Source organism: Stegostoma tigrinum, chromosome 6 (genome assembly GCF_030684315.1).
Source record: "Stegostoma tigrinum isolate sSteTig4 chromosome 6, sSteTig4.hap1, whole genome shotgun sequence".
In the NCBI taxonomy this organism is placed as follows: domain Eukaryota; kingdom Metazoa; phylum Chordata; class Chondrichthyes; order Orectolobiformes; family Stegostomatidae; genus Stegostoma; species Stegostoma tigrinum.
Window position 1 is genome coordinate 84,634,764 of NC_081359.1, and position 19,181 is coordinate 84,653,944.

At 43.1% G+C, this 19,181-nt stretch overlaps 1 protein-coding gene across 3 annotated transcripts in view; it reads right to left on the bottom strand.

Annotated features, from left to right (window-relative positions):
* Positions 1 to 19,181, bottom strand: part of dclk1a (doublecortin-like kinase 1a) — a 336,010-nt gene that overhangs the window by 173,445 nt on the left and 143,384 nt on the right. For all 3 annotated transcript variants that reach the window (XM_048532917.2, XM_048532918.2, XM_059646720.1), the window contains exon 4: positions 11,428 to 11,530. In XM_048532917.2, the coding sequence (XP_048388874.1) occupies positions 11,428 to 11,530 (103 nt within the window). The remainder of the gene's footprint in view (positions 1 to 11,427; positions 11,531 to 19,181) is intronic.

Here is a 19,181-nt window from a genome sequence, read left to right on the forward strand (position 1 = left end):
TAGGTGAGTAAGAGATTGTTGGAGAAATGGAATTGTGTTTACAGGTGTTGCACTCGGATTAGCTCTTCACATACAGTCGAGGCTGAAAGGTGTTGACAAGGTTCTCTCTTCAACAAATTTTTGCCTGCAAGCTGCTGGCAAGGGCTGTCCTGTCAGGATGCCAAGGTTGTGCAGCACACAGCATATTCCTACAAAATCAGGAGAATAATTCATCAGGTCCTACTGACTCTTTCAGAATGGTTCTGCCATGGAATTGCTGCTTCAGTTTATCAGTGCTTGCTCTATCCCATTTCTTGAGGCAACCATTTGATGAAACAGTTAGTACCTGAAAGCATTAAGATTAGATGGTGGAACCATAGAATATAGGAGCTGAATTAAGCCATTCAGTCCATATAGTCTGCCCCACTATTCGATCATGGCTGATATGTTTCTCAAACCACTTCTCCTGCCTTCTCCCGATAACCCTGGATCCCTTAGAACCCAGAGCCTATCTATCTCTGTCTCAAATACACTCAATGACTTGGCCTCCACAGACCTCTGCAGCAATGAGTTCCACAAATTAACCACTCTCTGGCTGAAGAAATTCCTCATCAACTCAGTCCTAAAGTGTCATCCTTCACTCTGAGGCTGATTCAAGTCTTAGTCTCTACTACTAGTGGTAACATCTCTTCCATGTTCATTCTATCCGGACCTCTCACTATCCTATAAGTTTCAATCAGATACCCCCTTATGCCTCTAAATGCCAGAGAATACAGACCAAGAGCCTGATACAGTCTCATTTCTGCTATTGTACTGTAGCCCTCATGAAATGAATGCTGGCATTGCATTTGCCTTCCCATTGCCAACCGAACCTACATGTTAACCTTAAGCGAATCCTGAAACAGGACTCCCAAGTCTCTTTGTGTTTCAGATTTCTGAAGCCTTACCTTGTGTAGAAAATAGCCTATGGCTTTCACCAAAGTGCATAACCTCTCACTTTCCCAAATTGTATTCCATCTGCCACTTCTTTGCCCACTTTCCTGGCCTTTCCAAGTCTTTCTGCAGCCTACCTACTTTGTATCTTCTGAAACTTAACATCAATGTCCTCAGTTCTTTCGTCAAGGTCGTTAATGTGTAACATGAATAGTTGTGGTCCCAAAACAAACCACTGTGGAACTCTATTAATCACAGGTTGCTATCCTGAAAAATAATCTTTTTCCCCACTCTCTGCCTTCTGCCAGTCAGTCAATTCTTTATCCATGCCAGTACCTTGCCCCTAACGCCATGGGCTCTCATCTTATTTAGCAGCATCCTGTATGGCACCTTGTCAAAGGCCTCTAGAAATCCAAACAGGATCACATCCGTTGGCTTTCCTTTGTCTAACTTGCTCATTATTTCCTCAAAGAATCCTAACAGATTTCTCACGTATGACCTCCCCTTGATGAAGCTGTGTTGGCTCAGCCCGATTTTACCATGCACTTCCAAATACTCCACAATCTTATCCTTAGTAATAGACACTAAAATCTTACCAACAACTGAGGTCAGGCTAACCAGCCTGTAGTTTCCTGTTTGCTGTAACCCTCCCTTCATAAACAAGGGTGTTCCATTAGCCATTTTCCAGTTCTCTGGGGCCCTCCACGACTCTGGTGATTCTTGAAAAATCATCACTGTAACAAAACTGTGGCTTTAAGAGAGGTGTTCTCTGCTGTTTCTCTTGCAGAGGGGTTTTGCAACAGTGGTACCAAAATGTCTCCTTCAGACAGGCAGTTGGTAAATAGTTGTTGAGTTCTCCCTGTGTTCTTCTTAAAATGAGGCCAAAAAATCATTAATGGGTAGGGTCAGAGCTCACACAGACCCAGAAGGGCTGTCAGTTTTGCTTTCAGTTAATTATAGATTCATACAGTCATACAGCATGGAAACAAATCCTTTGGACTAACTAGTTCAGGTCACCCATAATCCCAAACTAAACTGGTCCCACTTGCCTGCACCTGGCCCATATTCCTCCAAAGAATTCTTATTCATGCACTTATCTAAATGTCTTTTAAATGTTGTAACTGTACCCGCGGCTAACATTTTCTGTGGATTTCATTCCACACATGAACCACTCCGTCTAAAAAAACTTCCTTTCGCATCTTTCTTTTTTAATTTTCCTCCTCTCACATTAAAAGTATGCCTCTTAGTCTTGAAATCTCCCACCCTGGGGAAAAGGCACCTGCCATTCGCCTTACATATACCACTCATGATTTTATACACCTCTAAGGTCACTTCTTAACCTCCTACGCTCCAGTGAAAAAAGTCCCAGCCTATCCAGCTTCTCCTTATAACTCAAACCCTCCATTCCCAGCAACATCCTGGTAAATCTCTTCTGAGCCCTCTACAGCTTAATAGTATCCTTCCTATAACAGGGAGACCAAAACCAGACAGAGTACTCCAGAACAGCCCTCACCAGCATCCTAATCAGCATCAACAAAATGTCCCAACTCCTATGCTCAAAAGTCTGAGCAATGAAGGTAAGTGTGCTGATGCCTTCTTAACCACCCTGTCTATATGTGATGCAAATTGCAAAGAATTATGTATCTGAAACCTTGGGTCTCTATATTCTACAACATTATCCAAGGCCCTAGTTAAAAGCTGCTGCATGCTGCTGAGCTAAAATCTTGAGTTCCTGGCTACTCGAATGAAGTATTAGACAAGGAGGCTTTCTCTTAAAAATCAAGAGGGGCAGATTGTTTCTTTCTTCAGGAGTGGAGAGAGGCTGCACATGAGAATCATAACTTTTTTTAAAGAGTGTGTTTACAGGATGCTGTTTACATTGGGACAGTTGATGATTAGTGCTTAAATAATACATTATCTTGTTAAGGTATTTCAATAGAGTAAAGTTATGACAATTCTCCTTTTTTTGTATTTTAGCTGTGTTGTAGAATAAAATATGTTTTGATTAAAACCTAGTGGTGGACCATCTGAATCACATCTGGAACACAGCACTTTACAATTGCCTTTAAATAAATATTAAAGTTAGTGTCAAGGCTACACAATACTTTGTTGGAGGGGAGGGGTCCTGGTCTGGTTCATAACATCACCTATGCCTCTACAATCTCCTCACTTATCTCATTCAGGTCTCTAGAGTATAGTCTATCTAGTCTGGGTCACTTAACCTTCAGACCTTACAGCTTCCCCAGCAATTTCTTCTTTGTGATGATGAACTACACTCACCTTTGCCCCCTGATTCTCTTAAGTTCTGGTATGCTGCTATGGCTTCCACTGTGAAAACTGGTGCAAAGTACCGATTCAGTTTCTCCACTATTTCTTTGTTCCCCATTGCTACTTCTCCAGTCTCAATTTCCAGCAGTTCAATATCGATTTTTTCCTCTGTCTTATCTTTTAGATATCTAAAAACATTCTTGCAATCTCGTTTTCTAATACTGGTTACTCTAAATTTCATCTTCTCCCCGTTATTGCTTTTTTAGTTATCCTCTGCTAGTTTTGAAAGGCTTCCCAATCAGCTGGCATCCCACTAATCTTCACTACATTATATGTTTGTATGCTGTCCTTCACTTCCCTTGTCAGCCATGGTTGCTTCAGCCTCCCCTTAGTATGTTTCTTCTTCCTAAGGATGAATTTCTGCTGTGCCGCCTGAATTATGCCAAAAATCCTGCTGTTACTGATCCACCACTTCCCTGCTAGACTCCCCTTTCAGTGAACTCTGACCAGCTTGTCTTCATGACTTTGTAGTTGTCTTTACTCAATTCTAATACTGTTATATACGATTCTGCCTTCTCCCTCTCAAACTGCAGGGTGAAGTCCATCTTATTATGGCCATTGCCTAATAGGGGTTCCTTCATGTTATATTCCCTAATCAAGTCTACTTTATTACATATCACCAAATCCAGAACTGCCTCTTCCCTAATAGGGTCTACCACAAGCTGCTCCAAAAAATGTCTTGTTCACATTCCACAAATTACTTTTCTTGAGATCTGCTGCCAACTTGATTTTCCAGTCCACCTGCATGTTGAAGTCCTCCAAAATTATTGTAACACTGCCTTTGTTACATGCCTTTTCTATCTCCTTATTTACTTTCTTTTTCACATCCTGACTACTGCTAGGAGGCCTATATGCAACTCCCATCAGTATCTTTTTCCTTTGTTTTCCTCAATCCTACCCACACAGATTCTCCTCCTCCTGTCTCCATGTAACATCTTGCTATTCATTTAATTTCATTTCTTTCTAACCAGGCAACCTCGCCTTCTCTGCCCTTCGACCTGTCATATTGATAGGATGTAGATTCTTGGCTATTCAGTTCCAAACCCTGATCATCTTTCAGGCACTCTGTGATACCCACAAAATTGTGCCTATCAATTTCAATCTGTGTTGCAAACTCATTTCCCTTTTTCATATACTGAGTGTATTTAAGTACAACACTCACAGTCTTACATTGACTGAACCCTTCTTATGGTCGTTCCCTTATCTTCTGTGCCTGATGTTAGATTCCCGAACCTTTCCATACATTCTGTCCTATTACTTAGAATCATAGAAACCCTGCAGTGTGAAAGCAGGCCATTTGGCCCATCAAGTCCATACAGACCCTCCAAACAGCATCCCACCCAGCCACCACCCTCAACCCTATCCGTGTGACCCTATATTTCCTATGTTTAGCCTACACCTAGCCTGCACTCCTAGACACTGAGGCAGTTTAGCATGGCCAATCCACCCAACCCACACATCTTTGGACTGATTTGATTTGACTTGTTTTGATTTGATTTATTCTTATCACATGTATCTAAGTACAGTGAAAAGTTTTGTTTTGCATACAGTACAGGCAGTTAATACTGTACAAAGATTATAGGGTGAGAGAACAGAGTGAGGAATACAAAGTCACAGTTGAAAGAAGGGGCACAAGAAACAAGATCAACATTACATTCGCAACTTGAAAGGTCCATTCAGAAGTCTAATAACATCTGGGAAGAACCCGTTGGTACATGTGTTTAAAATTTTGTATCTTCTACCCGAAGGAAGAGGTTGGAAGAGATTATAACTGGGGTTGGATGGGATGCTTTGATGATGTTGGCTGCCTTTCCCAGGCAACAAGAAATGTTGATGAGTCAATCCAAGGAAGGTTGGCTTGTGTGATTATTGGGTACACAGCTCTCTGTAGATTCTTACTGCAGAGCAGTTGCCGTACCAAGCCATGGTGCATCTGGATAGAATGCTTTTTATGGTACATTTATAAAAGTTGGTGAGACTCCTCATGGACATGCCAAATTTCCTTAGCCTCCTGTGGAAGAAGGGGCGTCGTTGTGTCTTCTTGACTGTCGCATCAGTCTGTGTGGTCCAGGACAGATTGTTGGTGACTGTCACTCCCAGGAACTTGATGCACACGACCACCTCCACTTCAGCTCCATTGAGGTAGATAGGGGAGTGCGTCCATCTTGCTTCGTGAAGTCGATAATCAGCTCTTTAATTTTGCTGACGTTGAGGGAGAGATTATTATCTTTACACTAAACCACTAAATACTCAATCTCTTTCCTGTATTCTGTCTCTTCATTGTTTGATATTCGGTCTACAACGGTAGTATTGTCAGCGAACTTGTAGATGTAGTTCAGATGAAATTTGGCCACATAGCCATGAGTGCACAGTGAGTACAGTAAGTGGCTGAGTACACAGCTGTGCGGGGTGCCGGTGCTGAGGGTTGTTGAGGAGCAAGTGCTAGTGCTTATGCTCACTGATTGTGGTCTGTGGGTGAGGAAGTCAAAGATCCAGTTGCAGAGGGCAGAGCAGGTACCTAGTTCTTGGAGTTTAGAGATTAGTATAGTTGGGATTACAGTGTTGAAGGTTGAGCTGTAGTCAATAAGCAGAAGTCTGATGTGGCTATCCTTATTATCCAGGTGTTTCAGGGTTGAGTGTAGGGAGATTGCACCTGCTGTGGGCCTGTTGTGCTGATAGGCAAATTGCAAGGGATCAAGGCAGGCTGAGAGGATAGAGTTGATATGAGCCATGGCTAACCTCTCAAAAGCATTTCATAATTGTGGAGGTCAGAGCCACTGGGCAGTAGGCCTGTGAGAAGTAACTGTAGCACATGGAGGAAGCCCACACTGACATGGGGAGAATGTCTCCTGAGTGTGGAATCAAACACAGGTCTCTGGCACCGTCAGCCAACAGTGCTAACCGCTGAGCCACTGTTCCATTTGTTCTGGAAACTTTAATAACCTCTGCTGAACCCTCCCCACCCTTAACTTTTTTCCATAATTTTCTGTGCAACTGATCCCATTAGCTCCAAGCATCAGCAATTGAAGAACTGTTCCTGGGAAGTGTCAACTAGAACTGTGTGCATTTGTTCAACAGATAGTGCTTCAACCTGTAGCCAATGTAGTTATGTACACTTGATCTTAAACTGATCCTGTCTATCTTACAAGACTCAGTGTACCTTAGATTTAAAGTTACCAGCTATTGATTTATTTCTAGTAAAAACCTATTTATTGTTTAAGACTCACCATATTTTCTGCTGAAGAGTTCATGTGGGCATCTTTCCCACATTAAGACCATAAGATGTGGAAGCAGACATAGGCTATTCAACCCATCATCTATGTGCTGCATGGCTAATTTTCTGAACTGCACATTTCTGCTTTTTCCCTATTACCCTGATTAAAGATTTGACCCTCTGCAGTAAGGAATGTCACAGATTCACCAACTTCTGAGATAGGAAATTCCTTTCCAGCCCTATGTTAAATGGGTATCTGTTTATTTTGAGATTATTATCTCTGGTCCTAAACTCTCCCATAAAGGAGAAATTATTTATCTGCATCTATTTGGTCAAGTACCCCAAGAATCTTGTATGTTCCAATTCGGTCACCTCTCATTTTTCTAAATTCTATTAAATGCCAGCCCAATCTACTTAACTTCTCCTCTAAAGACAATCTCTTCCTACCTGGGATCAGTCTAGTGTACCTTCTCCAGGCTTCCTCCAATGCTAATGTATCTTCCCTTAGATAAGGGTCCCAAAACGACTCACAGTATTCTAGCTGTGATCAGACTATTGCCTTAACAAAGCAGCCCTATTTTTATACTCCATTCCGTTTGAAATAAAGGCCAACATTACATTGCCTCCCTGTTACCACTGAAGTTGGATGCTAGCCTTTTGTGATTCATGGGTGAAAACTCCCAAATCCCTCTGCTTTGTAGCCTTCTGCAGACTTTCTCATTTAAATAATATTCAACTCCTCTATTTTTCCTGCCAAAAGGCATACTCTCACATCATATTTCATCTGTCAAGCTTTTCCCCACTCATCTAACCCGCCTCTCTCCCTTTCTATCATCCTCACCACATCCAGCTATTCTTGAATCATCCACAAAGTTGGCTACAGCATTTTTATAGTACAGTACTTTTCTCATCAAAATTATCAATATATATTGTAAATAACTACGGCCCCAGTACTTACCTCTGAGACGCTACATTAATTACAGTTTTCCATCCTAAAATGGCCTCACTTTCCCAGCTTTCCGTCTTCTGTTGTTTAGCCATTCCTCTATCCATTATACTGATATCAGTTAGAAGGACAAGTGACAGTGAATCTACCCAAGACATCCAAGATAGTTCCAACATGTACAAAACAACACTGTATATAGGCACTGTAAATATGCATGGGTTGAACACCAGAAGCATGTCATACAATCATGATATCCCTAGTCACCTAGTGGCCACCTTTTGGTTTTGAGAAATGAGAGTTAGCACACCTGAATGTCACCGAATGAAAGCAGTGTGACTGCTGCCAGGATAGTGTTCCTAATGTTTGACTTGTGTTCAGCTCACAGAGCTTGACAGACAGCATTGGAAGGTCTTTTGAGTTGCAGATGGAAGCAATTGCATCATTGCTCAATAGAGATACATTTCTCGATGACTCTTCAAGTGGCAGGGTGGTAAAGTTTTTCGTCAAGTTGCGTCCTACTGATGAAGTTCTTGTATCTCTAATTTTTTCTTACCAAGATGCATTTGTAGGGTAGTGCAGCATTATGGTCAACAAAATATACGAGATTATTCAGGCCTGAAGCCAGTGCTGGGATCAACAATAGAATTGATAAATGCATTGTGAACACCCCCTCATTCCCATCATGGTAATGACTCTAAAATGAACTGTGCTACATTGGTGTTGTCTGTATCAGGGCCATTTCCTTTATGACCTATGCCCCCTTTGGGTTTGTCATTACCAGCATTTGACAGAATGTATTCTAAGGTCAAGTGGCCACTTCCTGATCAAGTTAAACTGTTGGGTCTCACTGATATGACTGTGTATTTTCTGCCCCAGAAACAGTTTGCTCTTGAAATTGACATTATTGTACTAGACAAAATAGGAAAGTCAAAATCACAGTTTTGGTTGGACCACACAATTAAGTTATAATAATGATAGATTTGTGTGCCACACCATATTCCTTTCAGACACAGGGAAAAATTGTTAGTAACAGAAGGAGCTTCACCTTTCTTCTGTTTTAGGTTCACTACAACAACTAATGAGTACAACATACTGTAGAGGAAAAAAATTCTTAGCAGCAGAGGACGCTTAAGCCAAACCCCAATCTCCTCAGTTTTAACTCTAAATGTTTTGAGTGGAGTTTACTATCAGGCACGTGGCCTGTGGAATGAGTAGCCTGACCAGTTCATCCTTCATGAAAATGCCCTGAACTGTTTGGAGAGCAGAACAGGAGGACAGCCAGCCCAGTGCATATTACCATCTGAGTCCCTGTAGTATCAGAGATCTTGGTAGACAGGGTTCCATATGGAGGGTCTACGATCACCAGGTGGGATTAACTTAGTGCAGAAGCACTCCTGCTCGTTCCTAAATCACAAAATAATTATAACTAATGTTTCTTTTGCCTTCCTTTGCTGTACCATCTGGTTTCTCTAGTGTGGTGAAAAGAAGTGATAAAAGGTCACTGACCTGTAATGTTAACCTATGTTTCTGATTCCCCAGGTGTTGCCGATTTTGCTAAATATTTAGTCGTTCACCACCATAGACAACTGGATGTGGCAGAACTGCAGAGCGGAGATTTTTTCTGTGGGATTCACAATAGCCCAGTCTATCACTGCTTTAACTGTTTGACATGCAAGTATTCCTTTGTTATAGCTTTATCAGGTTGAGCCCTCTGTTTAGGTGTGCTTGATGATGTTACTGACAAACCCTGCTGCACTCTTCATTGAACCAGGTTTGAATGTGATGGTAGTGTGCAGGATATGACAGGCCTTGAGTTTACAGATTATTGAATACAATTCTGCTACCAGAGATGGCAAAACAAAAAGAGGAAACTTGGGGCAAATATTTCCACACCTAGTGAAAACAAATGTACACTGTTTTTCTGGAGTTTCACCTGGCTTTACCAGAACTATAGTAGCAAACTCCCATGGAATTTCTGCTCACAAGATGTACAAGGATTTTTTTGAGCGCTATAGAACTGATGCCAAAAAGGTACAGGCCAAAAAAAATTTTGGCTCCAAGACCAATACATGGTAAGCCAGTAGCATTTTGGGCTGTCTTTATCATGCCATTTTCAGATTAGGAAAAAACCTGATGCTTCCTGTCAACACATTTGAACAGGAGTCAGTAATGTTAATAGCATCATCGTGCACTCACACAACACTGGAACTAAAGGTAGTACACTCACTGGTTGTAGTATCTTCTCAGTGTGCCACTAGCCATATCCTTCCGCTGGCTATCACGGTTGTTACTCTGCATCATTCATTGCCTGCTTCACCAGTTCATTAAGAGAGTGTGGCAGTGAGAAAGACAAGGGCTCTTTCTGAATTTTCCTCTGGAATAATAGTTTTCCAAAGCATTTTAGGGATAGAAGGCTGCTACATAAATGTAAGTATGAAGTCATTATACAAACCCTGTGGCATAGCCAACAGTCCTGTCACAGAAACTGCACCTACATGGGCTATGAGTGTGCCCTCTGCAATTGAAATGGCAACAAATGAGGCCCAAAACAAAAAGAAATCCTGCCCCCAATGACTATTCAGGAAATGCTGCGAGGAAGTGGCTATCAGGTGAGGGCACTTGAGAGACTAAATTATAAGTTACTGTTATTATTCACAAGAGTTTCTAGCTCACATGTACAAAATAGTCACGTGGGAGGGTGGTCAGTTGAAAGTGCTATCAATTCCTACAAAATGTTGTGCCAGAATCAGACAGCAGCTTAGAATTGGGGGAACAGCTCAGGAGAAAACAAAATCCATGTAGCAGCATGATATATTTTTCACAGCAGATTAGTTGTACATCCAGATGTGAAAAACATTTCAAATAATCCAGATTTAATAAATATAGCTAAGGCAATCGTGAACTGGTTTAACTGGTACCATTCTGAGGAAGGGTCACTGGACCCAAAACGTTTACTGTTTTTTCCTCACAGATGCCTAGCTTCTCCAGCAACTTTATTTTTGTTCCTGATTTACAGCATCTGCATTTCTTTCGGTTTTTAACTGGTACTGTGTTATGTAAAAAAGAAGGCAAGAATTCTAGTACATCTTACAAATTAGGATTTGCACACCAAGTTCAACTTCACAGTTAGTTAGTACAAAATTGCAACTGTATCTATGTGAAGAAATAATGCTGCAATTGAGCAATGAGTGCATGTATAATAAATACAAGCCATTAAGTAAATAGCTCTGCTACCTTTCACTTATACATCCCTTTGAATGGCTGATTTATTTTTGTAGGGGGGATACAGTTGAAAGCGTAATAGAATCAGAGAATTTTACAGTACAGAAGGAGGCAATTCGACCCATCATGTCTGTACCAGCTCCCAAAAGAGTTATGCACTTCATCCCACTCTCCAGCCCTGCCTGCATAGCCCTCTAACTTCATTACATTCAAATCTATATCCAGCTCACTTCTGAAACCTCCTATAGAATCTATCTCCACCACTCTCCCAGGCAGCGCATTCCAAATCCTCACAACTTGCTCAGGTAAAAAAGCTTCTCCTCATCTCACTCCTAGGTCTCTTGCTGACAACCTTGAAGTTGTGACACCCCCCCAACCCCCACAACCCCGGTTTCTGTAAAAGACAACTGGTGGAAGCAAAACACCCTTCCTATATCCTGTCAAAATTATTCATAATTGTGAATCACCTGAATAAGATCATCTCTTAATCTTTTCTACTCAAAGGAGAATAAGCCCAATGTCTCTAATCTTCCCTTGTATCTAAAATCCCTCATTCCTAGTATCATTCTAATAAATGTTCTTTGAACTCTCTCCAGGGTTTTAACATCCTTCTTTAAATAAGACGCCCTGAACTGAACAAAATACTCCAAATGTGGTCTGACCAGCGATTTGCAGAGGTGCAGCAACATTCCCTTGTTTTTACACTGTATGGTCAGTGACTGTTACAATTTTGGAACTGTTTGGTTTTTCTAACATTGTGGTTTATTTTAGTCAAGTTTCAATGTATATACCAAAAGAAACTTACCATTTTCATCCAGTGAAAAGTCATCCTGTGCATAGCGGAACTTCTCAGGACCACAGGCAACAAAAATGTCATCATCACCAAAGAAATCCTGAAGGCACATCACCTGGCGTAGACAGAAGGATAACAGGGTAAGGTATTCCATCACAGTCAAATAGACAACAAAATGTACATGCAGAACCCATCCAATTTCCCTTCCAGTAGATCTCAACACTGAGGAAAAGCAGGCTGGTGTTACATTGGGTGGCATATTAAATATCTGACAGTTTCTCTTTTATTTCACTTTGCTTGGACTTGAATCTCTGTTGCTAAATCCTGTATTTCATCATCATTGTCCAGAAACTCAGGAAAAACACAATTTTAGGTCCCTGGCTGATATTTAATGCAATATAAACAAAAGCTGCTTCACCTGACCTTTTTAAAAATCATTTTTGTTCCAATGATGAAGAACAATGCCTCTCACCACCATCTACATTCATCCAGTATTTTTACCACTCAGTCTATCATCAAAGGAAATTTGTGGATGCACACTAAATATATATTGAGCATCTTTTTGACAGAGACTTCATTATTCACCCATTGGTGATTACTGAAGCAAAGTACTCATTAAGGACGTTCCCACCCGCTTCGACTCCAGGCACGAGTTCCCTCCACTATCCCTGATCGGTCCTAACTAACTCTGGCTATCCCCTTGTTCCTCACATAAACATGGAACGCCTTGGGGTTTTCCTTAATCCTACCCGCCACAGCTTTTTCATGCCCCCTTCCAGCTCTCCTAAGTCCATTCTTCAGTTCCTCCCAGCTACCTCATAACTGTCTAGAGCGCTGTCCCATCCTTGCTTCCTCGACCTGAAGTAAGATTCCTTCTTTCTCTTGACTAGATGTTCCACATGTTTTGTCATCCAAGGTTCCTTCACCTTACCATCCTTTCCTTGCCTCAGTGGGACAAACCTACCCAGTACCTCTAGCAGTGATAATGGGAACTGCAGATGCTGGAGAATCCAAGATAACAAAGTGTGAAGCTGGATGAACACAGCAGGCCAAGCAGCATCTCAGGAGCACAAAAGCTGACGTTTTGGGCCTAGACCCTTCATCAGAGAGGGAGATGGGGAGAGGGAACTGGAATAAATAGGCAGAGAAGGGGAGGCGGACTAAAGATGCACAGAAAACAAGATAAGTAGAGAGGAGAGTATAGGTGGGGAGGTAGGGAGGGGATAGGTCAGTCCAGGCAAGATGGACAGGTCAAGGAGGCGGGATGAGGTAGTAGGTAGGAAATGGAGGTGCGGCATGAGGTGGGAGGAAGGGATGGGTGAGAGGAAGAACAGGTTAGGGAAGCAGAGACAGGCTGGGCTGGTTTTGGGATGCAGTGGGGGAAGGGGAGATTTTGAAGCTTGTGAAGTCCACATTGATACCATTGGGCTGCAGGGTTCCCAAGCGGAATACGAGTTGCTGTTCCTGCAACCTTTGGGTGGCATCATTGTGGCACTGGAGGAGGCCCATGATGGACATGCCATCTGAGGACACCCTCATCCGCCTAGCCGAACTCGTCCGACACCCTCACCCGCCTAGCCAAACTCGTCCTCACCCTCAACAACTTCGCTTTCGATTCCTCCCACTTCCTACGGACAAAGGAGGTGGCCATGGGTACCCGCATGGGCCCAAGCTATGCCTGCCTCTTTGTAGGTTACGTGGAACAGTCCCTCTTACGCACCTACACAGGCCCCAAACCCCACCTCTTCCTCCGTTACATTGATGACTGTATCAGCGCCGCCTCTTGCTTCCCAGAGGAGCTCGAACAGATCATCCACTTTACCAACACCTTCCACCCCAACCTCAAGTTCACCTGGGCCATCTCCAACACATCCCTCACCTTCCGGGACCTCTCAGTCTCCATCTCAGGTAACCAGCCAGAAACTGATGTCCATTTCAAGCTCACTGACTCCCACAATTACCTAGAATACACCTCCTCCCACCCACCCTCCCGCAAAAATTCCATCCCCTATTCCCAATTCCTCCGCCTCTGCCGCATCTGCTCCCACGATGAGGCATTCCACTCCCACACAACCCAGATGTCCACGTTCTTCAAAGGCCACAACTTTCCCCTCACAGTGGTCGAGAACGCCCTTGACCGCGTCTCCCTCATTTCCCGCAACACATCCCTCACACCCCGCCCCTGCCACAACGTCCCCCAGAGGATCCCCCTCATTCTCACGAACCACCCCACCAACCTCCGGATACAACGCATCATCCTCCGACACTTCCGCCATCTACAATCCGACCCCACCACCCAAGCCATTTTTCCATCCCCACCCTTGTCTGCCTTCTGGAGAGACCACTCTCTCCATGACTCCCTTGTCCGCTCCACACTTCCCTCCAACCCCACCACACCCGGCACCTTCCCCTGCAACCACAGGAAGTGCTACACCTGCCCCCACACCTCCTCTCTCACCCCCATCCCAGGCCCCAAGAAGGCTTTCCACATTAAGCAGATGTTCACCTGCACATCTGCCAATGTGGTATATTGTATCCATTGCACCCGGTGTAGGTTCCTCTACATTGGGGAAACCAAGCGGAGGCTTGAGGACTGCTTTGCAGAACACCTCCGCTCAGTTCGCAATAAACAACTGCACCTTCCAGTCACGAACCATTTTAACTCCCCCCTCCCATTCCTCAAACGACATGTCCATCATGGGCCTCCTGCAGTGCCACAATGATGCCACCCGAAGGTTGCAGGAACAGCAACTCATATTCCGCTTGGAAACCCTGCAGCCCAACGGTATCAACGTGGACTTCACAAGCTTCAAAATCTCCCCTTCCCCCACTGCATCCCAAAACCAGCCCAGTTCGTCCCCTCCCCCCACTGCACCACACAACCAGCCCAGCTCTTCCCCTCCACCCACTGCATCCCAAAACCAGCCCAGCCTGTCTCCGCCTCCCTAACCTGTTCTTCCTCTCACCCATCCCTTCCTTCCACCTCAAGCCGCACCTCCATTTCCTACCTACTAACCTCATCCCACCCCCTTGAACTGTCCATCTTCCCTGGACTGACCTATCCCCTCCCTACCTCCCCACCTATACTCTCCTCTCTACCTATCTTCTTTTCTCTCCATCTTCGGTCCGCCTCCCCCTCTCTCCCTATTTATTCCAGAAACCTCACCCCATCCCCCTCTCTGATGAAGGGTCCAGGCCCGAAACGTCAGCTTTTGTGCTCCTGAGATGCTGCTTGGCCATCCAACTTCACACTTTGTTCATCCAGCTTCATCCAGCTTCATCCAGCTTCACACTTTGTTATCTCAGTACCTGTAGCAACTGCTCCCTAAACAATCTCCACATCGTGAATTTCCCTGGGAACATCTGTTTCCCAATTTATGTTCCACAGTTCCTGCCTAATAGCATTGTAATTTCCCCTCCCCCAATTAATGGGGGTATCTTTATCTTTCCTATACCATCTGCTCCTATCCCCCTCCAGGACTATAGTGAAAGTCAGGGAGTTGTGATCATTATCACCGAAATGCTCTCCCAATGAGAGATCTGACACCTGGCCTGGTTCGTTGCCAAGCACCAAATCCAAAATTGCCTCCCCTCTAGTCAGCCTATCTAGATATTGAGTCAGGAATCCTTCCTGGACACACCTGACAAAACCTGCTCCATCCAAACTATTTGCACTTAGGATGTTCCAGTCTATTTTAGAGAAGTTGAAGTCGCCCATGACAACAACCCTATTACTTATGCACCTTTCCAAAATCTGCCTCACAATCTGTTCTTCGGTATCTCTGTTGTTATTGGGGGCTCTGTAGAAAACTCCCAATAAAGGGACTGCTCCTTTCCTGTTTCTGACTTCCACCCATACTGACCCCTCCACGACCTCCCTTTCTGCAGCTGTGGTACCATCCCTGATTAGCAATTCCCTCCCCCACCTCTTTTACCTCCCTCCCAATTTCTTTTGAAACATCAAAGCCCCGGAACATTAAACAACCATTCCTGCCCGTGTTATCCAAGTGTCCTAAATGGCCACAACATTGTAGTTCCAAGTGCTGATCCATGCTCTAAACTCATCACCCTTATTCCTGACACTTCTTGCATTAAAATAGACACATTTCAACCTGTCACACTGACTGCAACTTTGCTCTATCAACTGTCTATCCTTCCTCACAGACTCTCTGCATGCTGTATCTGCTTGTACACCAGCTATCCCATCCTCTGATCTGTAGCTCCAGTTCCCATTCCCCTGCCAAGCTAGTTTAGACCCTCCCGAGGAGCTTTAGAAAACCTCCCACCCAGGTTATTCGCGCCCCTCCAGTTCAGGTGCAACCCATCATTCTTGTACGTGTCCTACGCTCCCCAGAAGGTATCCTAATGATCCACTTATCTGAAGCCCTCCCTCCTACACCAACTTTGTAACCATGTGTTCAGCTGCACTCACTCTCTATTCCTAGCCTCACTAGTCCATGGCATCAGTAGTAATCCTGAGATTACTACTCTGCTCGTCCTGCCTTTTAGCTTCCAACCTAACTACATTAACTTTTTGGGTCTTCATCCTTTTTTCTAGCTATGTCATTGGTACCGATGTGTACCATGACTTCTGGTTGCTCACCCTCCCCCTTAAGAATCCTGAAGACCCGATCTGAGATATCCCTGACCTTGGCACATGGGAGGCAACATACCATCCGGGTGTCTCGCTTGGTACCATAGAATCTCCTGTCTGTTTGCCTAGCCATTGAATCTCCTACCATTATTGCTCTCCTATTCTCCCCCACTTCCCTCCTGAGCCACAGGGCCAGGCTCAGTGCCAAAGACCTGTTTGCTATGGCTTTCCCCGGTAGGTCACCTCCCCCAACAGTATCCAAAGTGGTATACTTATTATTGAGGGGCACGGCCACAAGACAATCCCTGCACTGTCTGCCTATGCCCTTTCCCTTTCCTGATGGTCACCCAGCTATCTTTATCATGTGACTTTGGTGCAACTACCTCCCTATAAACTCTCCATGGCACATTTGGACTGTAGGAGGAAACCAGAGCACCTGGAGGAAACCTGCACTTGCACATTGAGAATCCCTGCACAGATAGTTGCCCGAGGCCAGAATCAAACTGGCATCCCTGGCACTGTAAAGCAGCAGGGCTAACAACTGAGCCACTGTGCTACCCCTTGACACAGGTCCTCTTCCTCAGAGCTAGTTCTCAGAGTGAGCAGGATGTTTGACATTACTACTTATATCTGTCAACCAAGGCTCCCTAACTGGGCCAAATTAACAGCCCCTATCTGGAATTCATATTTTACGAGGACCAGCTGGCTGACCTCATTACAATCACTGTGTCTGGTATCATGGATCCTTTTCTCAGGACTTGTTTACCGGCCCAGCGTCAGCACCTCCCACTGCATCTGGATGCTGCTGAGGCTACTCAGCTGCCAGCCAGTCAGATCATCCGACAGCTCGCGACAATAGGACCTCCTGTTCCTAAGAGGCGGAGTACCACTATCACTTTGCAAAAGCCACTCCCAATGTAAAATTCACCCTCTTTCTCAAACCACTCTCTCTTATCACCGTTGTCTTATTTATCCTACTTCGGATGTAGCAGTTACAGTGATCCTAAGATCACCTTTCCTGCTACGTGTCCCAGCTTATTAAATTATTTTTTCAGATCACAAGACAGAGATGAGAAGAATTTTTTTCAGAGGGTGAAGAGTCTTTGGAACTCTTCTTCAAAAGGCAGTGGAAGCAATCTTTGAATTGTTACAGCAGAGATGGATGGATTCCTGATAAACAAGAGAGTGAAAGGTTGATTCCAGTAGGTAGGAGCGTGGAGTATTCGGATCAGCTATAAGGATATTACTGAATGATGGAGCAGGCTCTATTCCTAATTTGTATCTGTGTACATGTATTTAGACAGATATGAATGCATTTTTGAAGATGAAGCACATAGTGGATACAGAGCAGCAGTAATCAGAAGCCATTAGTAGCAGCATTCTCAGAGACTCAAGGAGTCTTGTTCAATGCTATACCTAATATCCTTGGCACAAGATTTTAGTTCCTTGATCAGCAGCTAATCTGCAATTCAACATAAGTTGCACTATGCAAGTGAATGCTCAGATCACTGACAGCTATGATAATGCCTTTAATTTAAAGGCAGTGCCATATACACCTTCTCTGTGACCTTGAAAATCAAATTTCTGGTGACTTATAGGAGTCCAAGACCCTCCCCCCAACCCCCACCCTGCTTGCCACTAGCTGGCGTTCCATGGCATGGACTCTACTTGGATCCTAAAATGTTCCAAGTTTAACATAGTTCAGCAGAAATAAGATACAAAATCTAGAGGAGTCATTAATATTTACATGTCATCAAATACAATTATGATATAACCAACCTATGTGAACCATTTATAATTGTTTCAAATAAGTCGTTAAAAATACGTTTATTTCACCATTGCTTCAGTAAAGAAATGCCTCAAAGTTTAAATTTTCTAATAATAACATAATGTTTAAATGATAGAACAAGCTGCTCGTCTTTGTCTCAGCACACCACCGGAAGTACAGCTAATTATGCAGAGTTTTGCACTGCAGTAGGTGCTTAATTCTTTCCAGGCAGCTATATTAAGAAGTGTTTCAAACCCACACATATCGTCTGTTACTGAGTAACTGTATTTTTGTCACTAAACTATTTTTAGACGGTGTAAATTGAGTGCATTTCTTCAATAACAGCCCAATGTTTTAAATTATTTCTCAGTTATTGCAGGAAGATGTTCCATATTCATTTTATTATTAGCATTATAGCTTTACGAAAGTGATGTTAAGAGCAAAGTTCCTTTTTGCACATTTAGTGATATTTCCTTCAAACACAACATTCCTGTATTAATATGATATGGTGACAGAAAGATAATTAACGAATTTAAGATGGAGTGTGCACTTTATCCTTCTATGTGAGAATTAAATCCTCAAGCTGGAAATAATTTTATCATTTCCAAGGCACAAGTTTGCATGTGAAATGATTGTTTTATAATGAAACATGCTGGAATTAATGACTTTAATAAAAGAGATACAAGTGTCCTTTGAGCTACTCTTCACAGATTAGAGCTTATGAAAGCTATCAACTATTCCTAATCCAGTTAAATGAAAACCCAAATCCAAACATGTAAAGTATAATGGAATTAAAATTTTAAATTTTGAATTAGCCTCTGAGCTTCATCAACATATAATTTTCTGCTTCTGTCTCTTAAGAATTTCTTCACTGTCCATAACACCCAACTACACTTAATTATGAAAGCCCCCTTTCTTTCAAATCACCTCATACTGTAATTTACCGACAGACAGGAGTTTTTATGTTTGGCCTTTGACCCAGAAGGAATAACTCAGGAAATACGCAACTACTTGAAAACTTTTGGGGAAGCTATATTTGTTTGAGAAAATGCTGGCAAAGGATGTTTAAGAATTTATAAACAGACAATTTATATTTTTTGTATAATAAGAAATACTGTCCACATGAACTGGCAACATGACCTAGAAGCAGCACAAAGAAGAAGATACATTTAAAGGCTGCAAGGATATGGACAATAAGAGAGAGACCAAATGAACTGAACAGCTGTCTGTTTCCTATGGAAAATCAACCAGATACTTGAAGAAAAGTAACAAGAATTCAGTTGGGAGAATTTCACAGCGAAAATGTGAAACATTTAGGTTGCTTATTTCTTGGTGTCTGCTATTGTGATTATAATTTACAGTTCATACTGTTATTTTACACGTAATTTACATTAATACAAATCA